Source organism: Cygnus olor, chromosome 13, assembly GCF_009769625.2.
Source record: "Cygnus olor isolate bCygOlo1 chromosome 13, bCygOlo1.pri.v2, whole genome shotgun sequence".
Lineage (NCBI taxonomy): Eukaryota > Metazoa > Chordata > Aves > Anseriformes > Anatidae > Cygnus > Cygnus olor.
Window position 1 is genome coordinate 2924699 of NC_049181.1, and position 20126 is coordinate 2944824.

The following is a 20126-nucleotide window of genomic DNA, read 5'->3' on the forward strand; positions in this document are numbered from 1 at the left end:
GACGTACGCCACAGGACAGGACAGAAAACGTTCCAGCAGTACGTTTCAACAACAGAAGAACAAATATATATACATAATATATATACATACGGATTTAAACATCGGTACCGGATTACAATGCTAGGAATTAAATAACAGAGGAAATTAGTAGTTATGGATTCAGATGTGAAAGCAGTAAGATCAAAACTTACATTCCTTATATTTATGCTTTCAACTGTCCCACACAAATGTTAAAAAAAAATCCATTTTGCAGCTTCTGTAGTCCAAGTCTGTTAACGGGGCTGCTACGTCTACCTTTTAACCTGTTACAAATTATTTAGCCCCAGAACTCTTGCAGTGTTGTATCATCCCGACCTGGATGTCTGGAGTCGAAGAACAAAGCATCGCTACATTGGTTAGTTCAGATAAGACAAATTCTCCTTTCACATCCATTCCTTACTGAGAAGGAACACTCATGAAAATATAATTTCATTGTGAAAACCTTTTTTTATTGTTTAGTGTAATTCTAGGACTGCACTAGAACTGAGTTATTTCACTGTCAATGTCTTACTGTTTCTCAAGCTCTTAAGTATTTATTCCACCACAATGCTGTTGTTTGGTTCTGTGAATTCCTGTTAGCTTCATTCATAAGATGCAATCAGTACGATCCTATTTCATGATGACAATCATTATCCACTGGACCAGAAATTCTTCTTAGTACTATTTATTTGACAAAATGGATTATTCAGGATATTTAACTGCAAGGTTTGTCAGCCCACAAAACACAGCAATATTTTCCTGCGCCTTCCATTTTTAATATCAGCAAACGTAAAAGTAAAATATGTAAGTATGAATAATTTTTATGAGAATTTCACGGACCTTGAGAAAATGTCTTGCCATGTTTTTCTCTTTAGCTATTTAATTGCAATGTCATAGTAACAGAAAGCAGCATACCCAATTCTGCATGGATGAATAAGCACATTCAATAAAGAAGATTTAACAGAGTAAATCAAACACTGGATTAAACATTTTCTGCATAACAGACCACAAAATGGGCATTCATTTTACCAATAGATCCTCTACATTAGAAACAAATAGAAATGCACACCAACATAATTAAACTGCACATCCTGTGGTCTGATTGCAGAATTTCCCTATATTTTATAAAACTAGGCCTCATCAATTAGTCACCAAACGCATTGAAGAATGCACACTGATCAGACTAAATTTATTTTTTAACCATTTGTATTAAATGTTTTTCTGTTTTATGAAATAATTCACAATCCTATACTGGAAAGTGATGATCAGTTTAAGATACCTCATTTAGTAGTTTTAAGTATTTTTCCTGTAAACAACTTTTCTTGCTTTGCTTTCAAGCAAAACGCCTACCTTATAAAAACCTGGATTTTTGCTTCCTAACTTTTATTTTGGATTTTCACTTACTCATAGAGCTACCTTATTTATTTCAAAGTCTGTGTAGTTAATATCTAACTTTACCAAAATGCTTTTTTGAAATATAGTAATCTTATCAAAAAACTCATAAACTATGAGTTTTTAGTTTTCTAAATAGAAACACTGAAGCCCAAGGACATAGAAAAAAAGCAAGAAGAATCAGTATTAGAACTATGGAGTTTGTAGTTGTCTCAAAATCTGTTCTCAGATCAAGTATTTCCTTCTCTAAAAGCAAAAAGCAAATACTTCACAGTATGATTATTTATTTATTTATTTTAATTACGTGTCTTTATCTTGCAGCGACTTCATGTGTGAAATCTCACTCTTTCTTTTATTATTCACTCGGTGGATATAGAATTTAATTCTCCTTGAGTACCAGTTTGAATAAGGAGCAGCAGCAGGATCGGGCCTATTAGCTGCTTGAAACATCTATTGAATAACCTGATTTATCCAACTAAATGGCTCATTAGTTCAGGCAGCAAGAAAATGTTTGTGTGTTGCTGAAGTTATGCATGGTTGTCATATAGAGTTTGCTGTTATGCAACTGTCAGTCACTCAAGCATGCACAAACTAGATTGTTCATTAACTACAGGAACAGCCACTCTACATTCAAGCATGTTTGGGAAAATATATTTGTTTACAAATTTCTTTTAAACTCTGATACACATTTCTTCTTTGTTACCACTATCTGAATTTTTCTTTGTCCCTAACACAGCTTGCAATGGTCTGTCTTTGCTCCTAATTATGCCCACAAAACACTTTATCTGTGTTTTATTCCTTACATTCTACAATTAGACACTGTTCTGATCATGCACTGTTCTAATTCACATTATAGATTTCGGACTTCATACTTGCTAAATGATCATTTGACTATCAAATCCACAGAAGGACAGATAACCTGCCTTTGCTTTGTCACACTAAACTTCCTTAGGAAGAGATGTGCTATTCATAATTTGGGGAGTTGTAAGAGCAAATTGTACTCAATGCTGTACTCCTTTTTCTTGGAATTATATAAATTGTTCAGCTCTGGGTGAACACTCTTGTATATGTTTAGCAAAGGGCATTGAATTGGGAATGTTATTCGGCACGTCAAAACTCTTCTATTTCCTTCTTTTTATTTTGTTTAATTAATCTAGAGGAGTTCTGGTGTGTAAAATAAACGCTGAGAACAATAGTTACAACCTCATAATTTGTATCAACAGATTCTGCTCCTTAAATTTTACAGATAATGCAACTGAAAATTCAGATAGCTATTTAATGGTCTTATTTTAATCAGAGGTTAATTTATAATAAATAATTATAATAATAAAGTGTAATTTAGCCAGTCATCATACAGTCTGTTTCATTTTGTTGTCCTCATAACGATCTTGCAAGGCTGTCCACACTTCACAGATAGTACAGTGGTGTTAGCACACTGGGCCTGATCTAATCTCCATTGCAGTCATATGAATCCTGTCATTTAACAGAATTGGGATTAGACCCTAAACTGCAAATTCTCATTCAGATGTAGATACCAAATTCCCATTGATATGAATTCCTTTGATACAGTAATCTTGGCCTTGGTAGGCCAGTGAACAAAATATGAATATATATACACATATATAAATGAAACCCACCTTCTCAAACTAGGGAGCACTGAAATTAATTATTAAGTTTCCACTTTGATTACTAAAATAGGAGTAAATTATATTTTTTTCAGAGATGGGAAAGGAGAATTAGATTTGCTCTACTTCTGTAAGCATGCAAAGCAACAAGTCTCTTTTGCCAATTTGTTAATTAACAACATTCTTCAAGAATTCTGTCAGTCTCTCATTGCAGTCAAAACATTCTTGTACAAACTGAGTACAGAGGAGAAAGAAACAGGATCATAGCTTTGATCAGTCTGCTTTGTCCAGCACAACTGGCAGAATATGCAAAAAAGGCTCCACTACAGCTTCATTAAGGATTTTTAAGGAGTCCTAAAACTACCAGTATGCAGGATAAAGGAGATGGTCTATGCAATGGCTGAAAAGTTCAGTTAATGTTTTTGCCACAGGTTATTCTTTCATGCTTGAAATAGCTGATGAACCTAGGATGGTGACTCACACGCTGCAGTTTTTACTGCTTGTCTCTTAGAGACACGGAGGAAACTTTCTTTAGGAATTGGAGATTTAGTAAACTACTGGTAGTAGAATCAGACTGTATCTTGATTTACATTACCCTAAAAGCATGCTGTTAGTGCATTTATATGCGGTATGTGGTGTCAGTTCAGTTTTTGATTTCGTTAGATTACTTCTCTCAGTGCTCTTTAACAGTGACTTAAGTCATTTGGTATGGCATGTGAATTAATATTGCTGCTTCTCTTTTAGTGTTTGTGGTTTGTTTGTTTTTTTAATCATTTAGGCATGTTTGTAAAACACCCTTTTACCTTCCTAATCTTCATTCTGCATCTTTTCTCTTGATAAAAAATATGTATTTTGTAGTACTACCAAGATAGAGACAGAATGGTGTAAACTATTATTGAAACTGAAATAATCTCAATATACTTAAGCAAACGACTAAATTTTTTTTGGACATGTCAATGAAAAAATAATCAGGAGTTTGTGACAGTGTTTTGGGTTTATACCGTGTAATTTCTTAAAGCAATGTATTCCTCTCCAGAAGTTTCCTTAATTTCCCTGGTGAAATGTTCTTTAACATATGTAAGAGGTTGTTGAGACTACCTTGACAAGGTGGTGTTTCTGGCAGAAGTTTGCACATCACTTTTTAACCTTTTTATTTCAGACTTTACACTGTATATGGCTTACCAGTTCTTCCTATTCAAATGAATAAAAAAAAAATGCTACTTACCATTGTGTCATGATTCTGTAAATGTGTTCAACGTTACTAGAACTCCCAAGTTAAGACCGGTCAATAAAATGGCAAAATCAGTTTTCCTACACTGATGTCAAGATAATTTTGAAGTGTGGAATATCCACACTGCATATATAGGACTGTGCAGCAGGCCGTTCCTGCCTAGCATTAGAGAAGAGGCTGATGTAAAAGCCAAAAATGTATTCTGGAAATACTGTGGATTTTTAATTAGGATTAAGCATCATGGCAGTTGAACCACAAAAGATGTAAGGAAACTGTCTAACCACAGCCACGTAAATCATATTGATTTATGTAGACATGAGTTGCAATTCTGTTTTCCTCACTTAAAACAGATTTCTCAATTGCCAAACGTGAAATAAGCCAAACCCTGTGTATTCTTCATCAAATGTGTAGGCTGTTAGATAGAAAAATCATCAACTTGGAAATGACTCCAGCAAAACTGGAAAAATGTGGTATCCTCGTATGAACAATCCCCTAATAAATTCAGAAACAGACAGGTTTGCTGGAAGATTTTTTTTCATCTGCAGAAATAATGCAGATACTATAACATATATGTGCTTGAAACCAAAGAAAAAGCAGTACTGAAATTAAACCTAAGAAATGGTAGTTCCTCCGCCAACACATGACCACTTCTGCGACTGAAAAGTACACGGCTGTCCCCATACGGGAAGATGAGTCACAAGGACTTAAACTTAAAAGTTTTCACTCAGTTTATTGCAAGTTTTAAAGATTCTGGGCCTTGATCAAAAACTAGAAAAATTAGTGGTCAGCTTGAGAATGCAGTAGAGAGCTAGCAAGTTACATGGAGGAAACCTGGAGAAAATCTGTGAAGAAGTTCCATAAGGCTTCTTCACAGAAACTGCAGCAGAGGATTAAACCAACAGAGCCTGCCTGCCACTGAATAAACTTGAGGAGGATCCCTGACAAGTGTAAGGGATTTTTACGAAGTAAGCCATTTTTCTACAAGGGTAATTTGAAGAACTGTTTTTGACTAATGAAGGATAAATTAGAAGAGAAAGCAAACAATAGAAGTTAAATATATTCAAACATACACAGTTGTTAACATACTTACTAACGTATCTATGCTAGTAAGGAATTAAATTATAAACTCTTGCAGAATATATGCATTTTGTATATGTAACAAATTGTTTTTACAGCTTCTTTACATATTCTAAGTGTTGACTTTGCATTTTTCAATCATTCTTTTAATAACTAATGCCTTCTGTTTCTTTTCATCTGCTGAAAATGACAACAAAATTCAGTATCAATAACATCATGAATTGGTAAGAATTACTGTAATTATGCAATTATAAAACAGGATGTTACAAAGCAGAGTTTGGTGCTTTCCGTCCTAGCAACTCCACTGTTTGTATATTCCAGCTTCTAACATCTTGGTCAATCATGGTGTTTCAGAAATAGCCTGTAAACAGCAGACAAAAAGAAACTGATTGGATATATAGCCCTACAAAGAATATATAAAGTGGTGCAATAAATCAAGAGTAGTAAATGCGTGTGTCTAGTGGTATTCAGTTACTGCCTTGTTTCATTTGCAATATTACTTGAAGCAGCTATTATTGCATAGTAAGAGGTTTTCAGACTTGTGTTCTCAGGGTTTAGGAAAAATGTGCCTTTTCCAGCACTCTGGAGACTGTAGCTCATTTGAAAAACTAACCTCTTTTCTCTGTAAATATTCCTGTTATTTATTAATTTCTTTTATTCATTTCTTTAGGCTTGCTGCCAATTTATGAATACGAACTCTTTAGCCATTAGGGCATACTTTTTACTTCCTTACAGTCAACACAAGTTTTATCATGCAAAGTTCAGCCTCTTACATCACGGTCTCTTCTAATTGATAAACAAAACAGAGATGAAATGTTTATTGCTTTGAACATGAGATAGGAGTAGTTATCTCACTGTATATATGTTTTTTAAAAGTGTGCACGCAAATAATGAAGAAAACATTAGTTGGTCTGGGAGATAACATGCCATATCACAAAAAAAAAAAAAGACAACAAAAAACCCTACAACCCACAGAGTGCAAAGCTCTAGTTCCTCATTTAAGGAGAATAAAAAAAGTAAAAGATCTTTGAGTATCTTTTTTAAACAGTATTCTTCTCCAGTCTTGAAAATCATAAATGGGACATGGCTGAAAAGAAAAGAGAGTATAAAACAAGACTTTAAGTTCTGAAACTGAAAAGGCTCCCTTAGGAAACTCACCATAAATATTATCATATAATTAAAAGGGTTTAAAGTAGTCCATAAAGCTAAGTGAATTGATGTGTCTCATATGCAGTATTTTTACTTAGACTTCACCAGAGAAACCATAAACAAAAGACTATAAAGGCCTCAGATAAAATGAGTTCTTGCAGGCTTGGATTCTTGTAAAGACACACTTATCACTAAGGACTCAAACATGAAAACGTATCCAAGAGACACCTGCAAGTTAGGAATGAATAACAGAGAGGGACCAATTTGCTAGTAAAGCAAGCTATCAGTTGTATCAGTAAGTTAAAAAAATGAAGTAAACGATAACTATGAAATGATGAAAGCAGATGAATAAAAACGATGAAAATCAGTGTTTGAGGTTGAATTTGCCTCTGTTTAAATGTGTGGGGTCTGTTGGTGTTGCACTTAGGGCTCTGCAGTGAGAGCAGCGATTTGGTTCAGGCTTTACAGCTGCAGTGATGAAAACTTCTTAACCTGTCTGAGGGTAGATACGGACAAGAGGAGCTGCCAGACCCTCCTACTCTATTCGCCCCTGAAAGAACGTATATAAAAATAGCTGTCACTTGTACGAAGGTGATTTGGGGAGAATTTTTGTAGTATTAAAAGGACTGTGACTAAAAAGAAAGTCATCAACTTCTACAGCCATCCGTCAGTCTTCTTTGTAAGAAAGAGGTGTGATCACCTCTTATTTTTAGTAAGTACATTTACTAAAGCCATACACAGGAAATGCCTCCTTTTAAAACATTTCCCCCACAACATTAGAATTAAATGAAGTTTTATAATTAAAAAAATCTGTTTGGGATTTTGAAGCCAGAGAGTAGAAATAGTGGTTCACTGGTAAGAAATTTGAAATTAAGTTTTGCTCAGCTTGCCTCTGAGAGCAGATCTTCTTTTTCTTTCAGAAATTTTAAACTGGTGCCAGACAACGCGTAGTGATGCTTTTGAGAATTCAGAAAGGACAGTTATGATTTAACATCCATTTTTCATTCATCCAAACACAGTATACGCTACTTAAATGCTAGCTTTTTTTGTGCAGAAATTAAGACATCCACACTGCACTTATTAAACTTTAATTAAGCTGTATGTGTCTAGGAAAAGAATGTTTATACTGTAAACATTATGTGGGTCACCAATATTAAAGTACTTAATGTTTTTTATTAGATGTTTGCATTTTAATTTGTCTTCAGGAGATGATGCAACTGAGTATTATAAAATATTTGAAACCTGAATTTCAACACCATGACCACGATAAGCACGTTCTCCAGTTCATGCACTTATATAGAGACAATGATAATGTGTAAAGCTAAAACAGGCGCAGTCAAATCTGGTTGTAGTCTGAGTAAAAAATTATACATTGGAATGCAACAAATCATAATACATAGTACTAATTAGAAGCCCTTTTTAATTTTTTTTTCCTTTTTAGTTTTAGCATAATTTTTTGGGGGGTAAGATCTAGGCTTGGTGGTTGTCAGTCCTAGTGGATGGTTACATCATAGATCCATTCAATACAGTAGCAGTTCTTTGATAAGTTAATTTCCGCAATAGCATAATTACTAATTGTTCCCCAACTTCTGACTATTCCTAGAAATATAACCATACCTCTCAGAGCAATTTTCTATCACAGACTCTCTAAGGGGAGGGAGACTTTGAGCCATTATACTTGTTTAATTCTGCTGTGCACCGAAAATGACTCAGAAACTCTAAAGCAGAACTAATGGGAACATGATGTTCACTCCCTGTTTTTGTACCTACTTAGCACCTTCTGAGTGGCACTGCCTCCTCTGTTTGATAAAGTAAATAAAAGGAAAGAATAGGTCATATCTCTTCAGATTCTGAAGGTGCTAGATGAATACTAATTCTATATGGCTTATATAGACCCTTATATTGGCCCCTTAGTTAAGCCAGAAGAGTCAGATCCACCCCCCCAGATGAACGCTATGCAGTTGTAAATGTTGAGGCAGATTATTAGGAAAATTTGCAAGAGTAACTACTTAAAATGGTCACATTCATTTTAAAGAAAGGAAATATAATTGGTATTTGCATAGAAGAAAATGGATGAATTTAAATTTTAGTTGATTATAATTATTGTCATCATAATCATCATCATTATCTTTGTATGTCTAAATGACTGATTCAAAGAAGAATTTTAACACATTTCACATGTCAGTGCAATTCTTTTCTGTTTTGTGCTTTAGCGCTTAGGGTTTTTCATTTGCTTTTTTCAGTCTGAACTTTTCATGGAAGCTATTGTAATCTTTTTAAAAGGTGGAAAGATGTTTCAAAAGAAGTCAAATCAAGAAGTATTGCATATGCTCATTTAATTTTTCAATAAAATATAATCAAATTGTACAGAAAAAAAGGGTAAACTGATTCTGTGTGATTGCACTTCAAAATGCTCCTAAGAGTTTCTGAACAGTAATGTTCTACCTGAGTCTGGCCTGCTTGACCAGATATAGGATTTTAAATAGGGTTAGTTATGTGCAAATTAGTTAAGTGGTAGGGCATTCAGACAAAGATACCATTCAAAAAGTTCGTTAATAAATTGGAACTGCATGTAGATCTTGTGTTCCTAGAGATACACAAAGTTACTAATATTTTTTCCTATTTAAATTATGCACTTATTGATAGAGGTGGTATTTAATTATGTATTCCATGTTATTGTTACTACAGTGAAAAGCATGTCTTCCACCAGTAGATCTATATTGTGTGAGTTTATCAGTATTGACAATTATGAATGGTTCAGATCAACAAAATGTGTAGGTGAAAGCAGTTTCGTTCTTACTGAGTTTATATCACATCAAAACACAGAGGAGCAATCAAGACTACAAAGACCTTATACTGTGCTTAGTAATACAAATAAAAGTTTTGTAGTTGCTGTTTGCCTGGTAACTCTGAAATTGCAATTAGAAGAATGCATTTCGCAACAGAGGATCATCACAGCTGACATGACAGCTAGAATTCTTGATGCTTGGCATCTTTCATAAATGAGGACTTGGTTTTCCCATAATTTAAACTTTAGTGTTAATTCATTTTATTTGGTTCCTTGACTCTCCAAACTTTTAATGGAATCTATTATCAACATAAAGAGAAAATAATTCTTCTGAACTAAAAATCACTTATCTCCCTACCACAAAGTAGAAGACCAACGATGTGTAGTTGGCTCCGTGTACATACATAAACTGGAAGCTAACGTTTTACTTTATGCTGTCCTGTAATGAGGCACAAAGTTTACAGTGGCAGATAACTCTATAATATCAGGAACTTAAGCTTCCCTTATACAGTTGTTTATGTACTGAGTACATCTTTCTTGGGAGGTCGTAAAAAGGCTGTAGCTAAACAATAGAATTGGATGCAACATTAAATAACCTACATTAATGTCCAGGGTGTACCATTATGTGTACGAAATATGGATAGGTTCTGCCCCTTGGTAGTCTGATGGCATTAGGGTACACTGCACACTGGTGTCCACTAGCGATTTGTACTCCTGTGGGTCCCATGCGCCAGGCCAGATTTAAATCTATATCCTACATTTACATTTTATGAAAAAAGTTATTCAAATCCCAAGGTCTATATTAAAATATGCTCTATTCTATAGCTATAGTCGTTGTGAAAAAATACAAAGAACTTGTCATTTAAAATAATAATAATATATAAAATAATAGTATGTTTAAACTAATGATGGGTATAATTTAATCATATTACAGCACCTCTCTCTAGAAAAATTCTGAAGAAATTTATTTGTTTTACAGTCTTCCTGGGTGCAAGATACCCTAAAATTCATGACATGATAACACTTTTTATGAAAAAGTATGACGAAGAGCTATCTCAAAGTGGCAAAAAGGTTTCAGGACCAGGCTCACTCCTTATGGAGCTTGAAAAATAGATCAGAATACTGAAGGAAAGACTTTTAAAAAATCTATGGGAAATTAGGAGTCGCTAGTCCTACAGATTACTGGCCTTAATTTTGCTCTTTGCTCTGTACACCCTAGACTGTCTTCTACAGACGTATTTAGGATTTGTGTTCTTCTAAAGAAGAAGCAGAAGGTAGAACGTCCTGGACTTTATCAACTACTAACAGTATTCCAAATGAGAGTATTCATAAATTTGTTAATTTGCATTCTAAATGGAATGTCTCTAACATTCCTGAGCTTGTGTTTTAGGGATTGAAGGGTGAAAATGACATCTACCACCTCAACCAGTTTGGACCAGTTCCATTGATTTTTACTCAAAACTTCTTATCGATTTCAGTAAGAACTGGCAACATAGATTGAGGCTACTGCATGGCTTTCAGAAGAAATGTAGTATTCATGAAGCCAGTAAACAGAAATTTTGTACAATGCAAAATGCCCATTGATGGCCATTTCCAGCAACAAGATTTCTATTAGTTTGAGAAGAGCAGAACTTTGAAATGTCTGGTAGTATGTGTGGTAAAAATACATGCAGAAATACAGAAGCAGGCCCAAATTTTGAATACTAAAATCTTATATATGTTGTTAAGTATTTAAATCTTCATTATCTCATTAAGTTTTAGACATAAAAAATATTGAAATATCTATGTTTTTTTTAAATATGGTAATTTCTTAATGTTTACTCTCACATTTATAAAAGATATGTAGTCTAGAGTGATGTAGATCAATTATCCCTGTACGTGTGAAATGCTGTAAAAAGATCAATGAGACCTGAACACAAGGAGGCATCTTAGGATAACAGCTGCAGATGCATGCATTCTCTGGAAAAACAAAACAAATGAATACACACTGCTCACCTTTTATGTTTTGCCCTTCCCCTGCCCCCCTAAATCCCTGCCATTATTCTTTCCAACTGTTAAGTGCATGAAAAACAAAACCAAACCAAACCAGACCACCACAACAAATAAGGACAGGTAGCAGTCCATATATCAGTACAGGCAAAGTACACTAAATGGTCACTCTTAGAGCTAAGACCAAATGAATGCTCTGCATTCGGCTTTGAAATTTGTTCTTGATGGGACTTAATGGTCAGAGTACACTTTCAACCAAATGCTGTATATTTAATGGCTCTATGGAAAACTGCAACTACATACCTTTACTAAGATGAGCTCAAGATAATTACTTACACAATATTAATAATTCTGTCAATTGGATTTCCACAAAGTAGATTCAATAAAATACTAAAAATATTTATTCAATAAATCAATTACACTTCTGATTGAGTCTGGATAGCTATAAATTATTTTCTCATTGATGAAATTTTGTTTATGAAAACCTATTTTCATGGAAACAGCTCTTAAGATCTTTATTGGAAAGTACTTTGCTGTTGGGCAGAAGATATGAGAACTAATGAAATGTCCACAGAAGCCTTGTAAGTTTAAATAATAATAATAATAATAATAATAATAATAATAATAATGTATTTTTTTAATTGTTGCTTGAGGTAGAATGCAATGTCCATGTTTAATAATGCCAAAAAAATGTAAAGAAAAATCAAATACCTTCTTATCCCACTAGATGGTGGTGCCTTCAGATTAGGGTTGCGATACTTGAACAGACGGTGCCAGAAAATTTTTGCTTTCTTTAGCTGACCTGCAAGTGTAGAGAATGAGAGATGAGGTTAATCTTGTTCCTCTGGGGACATTAACAAGCATTCAGGTATAATGACTTACTAAATATATTTGAGTACGTATTATTGTGTTCATAGTACATTTTGTTTTAAAGTGTGTTTTAACTTCAGTATACATCTAATGGCATTAATTTTTCTCCCTGAAGAAGAAAAGGTGCAAACAATATTAAACTTTAATGATGATTGTATCTCACATAAAACAGCCTTATTATATTAAAGGTCCTGGCTTTGCAGTTTTACTGTCCTCTATCCTCAATCAAAAACAAAATCCAGATTAAAGTAGCAAATCATTAACAACTGAATCTTTTATTTCAGTTGAATTATCTTAAAGTACTACCCATGTTTTGATACAACAAACATACTACTTGCTCTCATGGAGAGCAGTATTTACACATCTTTTAGACAAAAAGTTACTGTCTAAGCATCAACGGGCACACCTCTTCCATTATAAAAGTCAAGTACAATTTTAACGAATAGGAAGAGTAGATAGAATCTGGTTTGAGAGGGTATTTTTGTGTTTTAATTTTCTTAAGTTCCTCTAGTAAATGGTCAAATTCTTTATGTGTCAAGTGAAGCTTGAACTCTCGAGTTCAGTTCAGACTGTGACCTGGAGTGCTCACCTCTAGGGCTGTGTCTGCTGAGGACTGTCCAAAAGAGCAGGCTCAAAATCACACCCAACCATGGCGCAGAGAGCAAGCCTGCAGGTGCAGACTCACCCACTGCTGAAACATTAATGTTAGAGCGTTCAGAGTATTAGATGTATAAACGTTGCCAGTGAGCTAGCTTGCTGTCAGTCACACCCAGAAAGGCAGCACACACCAAGCCTAGAGTTTAGTGCGTACACAGCAACCCACATGGACAAATTGCTGCACGCACATGGTGGCTCTCAAATTTGTATAAAGGTAGACAGTGATTTCTGATTTTGCTTTTGAGTTTCCTGTTGAAAGCAGTTCGCAAGACTTGCACTGATTGAAATGATTCTGAATTGTTTTAATTTTCCTTAGATATTTTGTTGTGCATAGTATAAAATATGACATAGTATAAAAAATTAAAAGCTGTTTCATGGATTAAGAACGTAGGGCAAGATAAGCCCTAGCATTAGGCTTTCCAACTGTTCTTTTTAAAGATGATGTAATGGTAAAGAAAAAATAAGGATGTCCATTACTATCTTGGAAAAGGCAGCGTTAAGAAGAATCTCAGACCTATTCTGCAGCCCATAACTGTTGTTACTTAGTGGATTTTACTTCACATCACCCTGCTTCTAGGTGATTACCCAACTGATAATACCTAGGGTCATTAAAAAAACATATTTTTTTCTGTATGTTTCTTTGCATTTATTCCCTTCCTCATATTCTACTCTGTTACTTTTCAGTTCTCATCTTTGCAATAACTACTCAGTTTTCTATTTCCTCTGCAAATAACGTACATCAGCACGAGTAGTGTCAAAGTGCTGAGATATGCCAAATGAGTGTTTTTCCCAAGCAAAGACACGGACCCAAAAGCCCAGATGCTTCCACGTAAGAGCGTCCACTGCTGAAAACAGGCTTAAGCTGTTACTCTTTAATGAGTGCCTGGTAAGGGCATTTCCTTTGCAAATGCAGAGGAGCAAGGCAGAAAAACGGATAACAGAAACGAACGTGGATGCTTGGTTATTCTATAAGGCGTTAATTATTTTGCATGTTGGAGCCTGCCCTGACTGCACCAGTGAGAGAAGACCCACTCCTACCTTCTGTAACAAGGCAGGCAGGACTTCCTAAAAGCCCAGAGAAGCAAAATTCACTCCAATCATTGTTGCTCTCTGCCATTAGGGGGTTGAAATCCAGCATGTGCCAAGAGTGCAAGTTCCTTTATTTGATCTCTTTCAATTGTACCAGTATAACTGCCAATCACAGGAAATACCTCTAATAACTCTTCCTTTTACTTAATAAGGAATACCACATCTTTAAAACATTAGAAACAGATGTCACTGCATTACTTCACTGCTGATGTATGTAATAGAAATGACACACTAATTAATTTAATGCAGTATAAATGTACTGATTATTTATCATGGCTGACAATAAAATTATGAAAACATTCAATTACAATCAGTGGTAATTCATTATTTATTGATTCTGCATTATGCACACATTAATACAATACATTTAATTATATAAGAGAAGGGATCATTTTTCTATTGATGCTTAAGACATTTAGACTCATCAGTTTCATTTAAAATCCTTGATGTTTAGGTGGGAAGTTTTAATCCACACTTCCAAAAAAAACTCGACTGAAATGTCAGAAATAAATTGAATACAAGTGCCAAGTACCAGTGCATCTAGAAAAATGTGGGTAATAAAAATGACATACTAATTTCAATCCCTTCATTTTTTTGTATCAGTGGCCTACGTTTGTTCATATAATCATGGTTACTCTTTCCCTTGAAAACCAAGGGCATTAAACACTAATCTAGCAAAACAAAACGCTTTCTCCTCCTTTTTAAAGCTGTGCTCAGAATTAGCTACATAAGTCGCTTGCATGTTCATGATAGAAACTCAAAGATTGCCTTAGATCAGGCCCCAAGCAATTTTTTTTTGTTCAGGACTAAGAGAGTATCATCATCACTAGGGCTCCAGTCAGGCCACAACTCTCAAAAACGGTGTTTCATTTCATTATGGTTTGGGAGAACTGTAAATAAATCTTTCACATTTTTCTTTTTTTTTTTGTCCTTCATTTTGGGTCCCCAGTTGCCTCTGACCCTGCTAAGTCTACATTCACATTTACGTCTCAGAAACCTTGGGGTACAAGGGGGAGATCCAAGATCTTTGCTAAAAACTATCATTTTCTCGATAATCTCACGCTGCACATGCCTCTATCAAGTCTGCAAAACTTCTTTATACAAAAAAAAGGGGGGAGGGAGAGAAGGAGAGAGAAAGAGGGAGAAAGAGGAAGAGAAGGAGAGGGAAAACAAGAGAGAGAGATCACCATTTATGTTAACCTAATAAATCTACAGAATTCATTTTTAAATTTTCCTGCCTCAGCTTTGGCTACAGCAAACTGAGATGCAAGACAAACATTACTACTGAGCCTTCCAGTCTTCTAGAAACAAAATTATTATTTTTAGTTATTTCCTTATTATTTTACTTCAAAAACTGCCCTTTATTTTTCATCATTGTCTTCTAGTCAGTTGCATCACCCATCTCTTCACCTACAGGATCAACATGAGCCACTAGCCACATTTCTGCCAGCTGGCAACAAGTAATTTACAGAAAGCTGTTGACTGGCCCTATCTGGAAGGACTGAGGCTTTTCTCTCTTCTGTAGCGTCAGAAAAAAGAGCTCTCTAACATTTCAATCCAATGGGGCATATGTAATGATGATAAAAACAAAAGCAAACAAATAGAACCTTTGCTCGATATTTTGCCATATGTACATGGCCAATTTTTGCAGATAATATAAAATACGTTAATATTTCTACGGCTGACGGAGTTAAAAAACTATGTTGCACACCAGTCTAAAATCAACAAAAATATTTAAAGTTTAAGTTTAAAGAATTATTCTAAAATACTTATTTAAGCTATAGGGAGACGTACAATCGAATTACATACTGCTGGACTCCATTCAAATAAACCATCTGGATACTTTATAAATGACAAGATATTACTGTATGATTGTTAGGCTTTAGTAACTTTCCCTTGTTCTGAAATAAAATTACAGTGAAATAAAAATATTCAATGATGTAGTTGATTTGTATATGCTTAGCTGAACTGGACAGCTGTCTGGTATTAATTCTCAAACCTTGAGCATTTTCTTAGTTTAAGAGCAGTTCTTCTCTCCATGGATAGTCACCTCTCAAGGGTACTGTTTTTACTACAGCCTTTATGATTTTATATTGCTTCATGCCACTCCAACTTGCTGGGTGCTGATGCGCAAGGCTTCCTCTGGCCTTGCAAAAATTCAGTCTTATTTAGAAATATGTTTAGCTTATGGAAGACATTAAAGTCAAAAAGGAAAAAGAATTCTCACAGTGGAATTTGATTGTCACATTAATCTCAAAAGTAAAAAATGTCTTCAAAAGGGCAAAGCCAATGAGAAACGCTTCAACCTGATTTATTAAATCTCCTAATGGCAATTATGCCCTGTAAATTAAGCCCCCAAAGTTTCTATTTAAGTCAGTTGCTATTTCTATCATTTCTGGTATGTAAAAATCCCAGATAAGTTCAGGGCTAAATCACACCAAACTTTTTGCCCAAGTAGATAGCCCCTGCCTCACAGAGCTTTCAATCTAAGGTTCTGATCCTAGAAAGTTACGAAATCTTGAGTATTCTCACTGAAAGGTATTCATTTTATTTGAAGTTTTTCATTTCACCCTAGGTTATGTGAAAATTCTGCCTTAGTCTCAGCCAGCTAGACGAGGGGCCTAAAACGGGCAGGGGCTCTTCCTCGAATGCACGTACCATCGATGGGGAGAAAATGAGGTTTCTCCAGAGAGATCACTTAACAAATATAGCAACTTAGCATGCAGTCATCTCCCTTCATCTAAAATGGGATTACTCATAACGCAAAAACGTTAAGTTTTTGCACAAAGGGTTGCCTAAATGAGCAGGCACAACAAAAGGAGGGAGAAGATGGCACATACAAGCATTGCCTGGTCCTGGAAATAGTTGCAATGCTCTGCTGGCACCCACTTGTAAGCTGTGTTTCTACTTTCCTGCTTGCTTTGCTTACGGAATGCTTTAGGAGGAAGAAAAAAAAAAAAGAGGGAGAGGAAGAAAAAAAAAAAAGAGGGAGAAGTTGAAGGAGTAGGGAAGAAGGGAAGATGAAAAAAGAGTGAGAAAACGTGCAAACGAGCAGGAAGCAAGGATGCTGGTACAAAGGACGAGCGGGAGGAGCGGTCTAACCTAGGTGCAGCGGGAAAAGCTGCTTAGCGCTGTGCCCTGCCCCGGCTGCCAGGTGTGTGTCAGGCTGAGCGCCCCGCTCTGACGCTTTTATGGGCACCTCCTGGGGCCGCTCGCTGGGGGGGGGGGGCGCCCGGCAGCCCCCTGCCGACTGACCTGCTGCGGGCCGGGCCCAGGGCCGGGCCGGGAGCCCTCAGGCGCCGTTCGCACGGCGCGTCCCGGCCGGCCTCCCCCGGGCGGACCCGCAACGGGAACCGCGCCGCGCCTCGTCCCGCCGGCCCCGGCAGCGCTACGGAGCCCTCCCCCCGCCCCGCCGCCCCCAGGTGCCGCCCCGCTCGGGGAGCCCGGGGACCACCTGCGGCGCCCCGCCTCGCCCTCCCCGTCCCCTCGGGGCCGCCCCTCCCGGCCCGGCCAAACTTTCCGAGCACCACCGAGGGCGAACCGGGACTTTGCGGGAGCGGCGCGGGGCAGCGGCCGCCCCTCCCGGCCCCCCCGCCCGCTCCGTCCCCTCCTCACGCACCCGCCCGCGGCGCCGCCTCAGCCCCGGCCCCCCCCCCGACTCCCGCCTCGCGCCCCCGGCCCAGGTGCAGCGGCCGGCGCTGCCCCGCCCGGGCCCGCCCCGCCCCGCCGGACGGCAGCCACTCGCGGCGGCCGGGCCGGAGGCGAGCGGCGCGCATTGGCTGGGGGGCGCCGTCCGTCAGGCGCCCCGCCCGCCCCCCGGCGGCGCTGGGGAGGGTCCGGGCGCGCGGCAGGCGGGCGGTGCGCGCGGCGCGGCTCGGAGCGGAGCGGTGCCGCCGGGGGCGAGGGGCTGCGGCGGGCGCCGGGCTGGCCATGGCGGTGTCCGCGCCGCCCGTCATCGCCGCCACTTCCAGCGGCGGCGCGGGGGGCTCGGGCGGCTTGTTCCGGGCGGACCCGCTGTACTCCAGCCCCGCGGACTCCCCGCGCCTCACCAACAGCCTCGTCAACTCTTTCCTCGGCGGCGGCGGAGGAGGAGGAGGAGGAGGAGGAGGAGGAGGAGGCGGCGGCGGCGGCGGCGGCGGCGGCGGCGGTGGGGCCGGGGCGGGCGGCGGCGGCAACGAGTGTAAGATGGTCGACCTGCACGGGGTGAAGGTGGCCTCGTTCCTGGTGGAGGGGCAGGAGCTGATCTGCCTGCCGCAGGTCTTCGACCTCTTCCTGAAGCACCTGGTGGGGGGGCTGCACACGGTGTACACCAAGCTGAAGCGCCTGGATATATCGCCCGTGGTGTGCACGGTGGAGCAGGTCCGCATCCTGCGCGGGCTGGGCGCCATCCAGCCCGGCGTCAACCGCTGCAAGCTCATCACCAGGAAGGACTTCGAAACTTTGTACAACGACTGCACCAACGCCAGGTGAGCGCCGCGGGGCTGGGGGGCTGCGGCCGGCCCCGACCAAACTTTTCCCCTCGCGGTACGTCGGGCGCTCCCCCCCCCCCCCCCCCTTTCTCCTCCTTTCCCTCGAAGTTCCTCCGCCCTGTGCCCGTTACACCGCCGCAGTTTCCAGCTCCGGCTATGAGGGGGCCCGGCCGCCAGCTTCACGTCCCCCAGCACCCCCCCGGGCCCCCCGCAACCCCCCGGGCCCCCCGGGTGCCCCCGCCGCCGGGTGCCGTCGGGCTCTGGGCAGCGGCTCCGGGCCCGATCCCGGCCGCTCCCTCAGCGGGCTCCGAGCAGCGGCCGGGACAGCGGCCCCGCTAATTAGCCCTAATTAACGGGGGCGCCTCAGGGGTGCCCCCCTGCGCTCCTCTGTGCCCGTAACGCCTCCTGGTGCCGTGGTGGTGCCGCCGTGCCCCGCCGCGACACCCGCACCGCACCCGCACCGCGCGGCCGTCGCTGGGAGCCGGGACGGGGCCAGCCGCTGCCGGCCTCCCCGAGGGGCTCCCCGACATCCCAGAGCCGCTCCGAAACGCGTCTGAGACCTGACTGGCGTGCAAGTTGGCTGGTAAAGAAGCTCACCGATAAATGTCTTTGACCAAAGTTTTTCCTCAGGGAAATAGGGGACCCGATTTGGCGATGCAGCCTTCTGCTCCCTTACAGCTGGTGTTTAGAGATCAAGAAGTGCTGGAGCGTTAAGTGCTTAAAGCGTGTGTTTCACGACTTTTTTTTTTTTTTTTCCTTTGGCCAAGACTTCTGACCGCGCTAGGAAAAAGCAGAGAGCGGCTGAGAAGTGAGGCCGGGGAGTAGGAGCTGGTGCTGCGGTGGGGGCTCTGCGGAGCAGCCGGTGCCACCAGCGCCCAGGCAGAGGCTGAAGATGTGGTGGGAGCGCTGTCGGGGGGGTCACACGGGGCAGAAATCAGTCAGACGGGGCAGAAATCGGTCTGATCGCATTCAAAGCTCTCTGCTCAAGACAGACGTTCGACACATGTATGTAAGCACAAGCTCTTCGTGCCCAGTTACGAAAGCACTACTGATTTCTACCTGTTCAGGAGCAGCAGATCCCTTTACGTTTCCTCGAGTGTTTCTCGCTTATTGAAACATCGCTCCACCTTTGCTTGTATCTCTTGAAAATGCCCCTAATTAGAATGACCTACTGATACCAATGTATTACTGCCTTCATGGTTTTAGATGTAATGTATGATAAATGTTATCAGCGCATACAAAAACTTTTCTCAAGTATTGTAACTAACAATGTTAATTGTATTCTACCATGCATAGCTCGTCATTTTATTTAAAGATTTTTTTTTTCTTTGAACAGCCCATATTTCATGGTAGAGAAAGTTGGATAAAAATAGCTTAATACATGTGATCCAATTCTCATTTGCTGTGAGCTGACCTGGGAACCACTGCGGCGCGTGGTACCGTACCTAACTAATAAAGTGGGATGGGACTGCTATTGACTGTGTATGCACTAGTTAGATTCTGGATCTGGGAAGTAAAGTATTGCAAAAATGTTGTCTTTTAGAGAAAAACAACAACAACAACAAACCTTTAGATATGTGTTGTTCTACTGCATAACTCAAGAATTAATTTGAACTGAGAATATTGTGCATTGCTCTTGTAATCTCTGTTTTTGCTGCTAATTGATATGAATGAATGTATAATTAGAACGCTGTAGAAGCGTGGTTTTAAACTCAAAAACTGTCGGAAAAAGCAATGAGAAACTTTGGCTATGGTTGTTTTGTATGTTAGCT

At 39.5% G+C, this 20126-nt stretch overlaps 1 protein-coding gene and 1 long non-coding RNA gene across 5 annotated transcripts in view; one reads left to right on the forward strand and one right to left on the reverse strand.

The window, feature by feature from the left end:
- Positions 1-3105: 3105 nt before the first annotated feature.
- LOC121077482 lies at positions 3106-17549 on the reverse strand. 3 transcript variants are annotated; one of them, XR_005824082.1, is made up of 3 exons: positions 17505-17549; positions 11981-12071; positions 3106-5704 (listed from the first exon to the last, which is right to left on the reverse strand). It is a non-coding gene; the product is annotated as an uncharacterized LOC121077482 (long non-coding RNA). The 3 variants fall into 3 exon arrangements; XR_005824081.1 differs by lacking the exon at positions 17505-17549 and adding an exon at positions 17141-17251; XR_005824080.1 differs by lacking the exon at positions 17505-17549 and adding an exon at positions 13835-15376.
- Positions 17550-17781: 232 nt separating this feature from the next.
- Positions 17782-20126, forward strand: part of DACH2 (dachshund family transcription factor 2) — a 289576-nt gene continuing 287231 nt past the window's right edge. For both annotated transcript variants that reach the window (XM_040572461.1, XM_040572460.1), the window contains exon 1: positions 17782-18351. In XM_040572461.1, the coding sequence (XP_040428395.1) occupies positions 17816-18351 (536 nt within the window). In that variant the 5' untranslated portion in view covers positions 17782-17815. The remainder of the gene's footprint in view (positions 18352-20126) is intronic.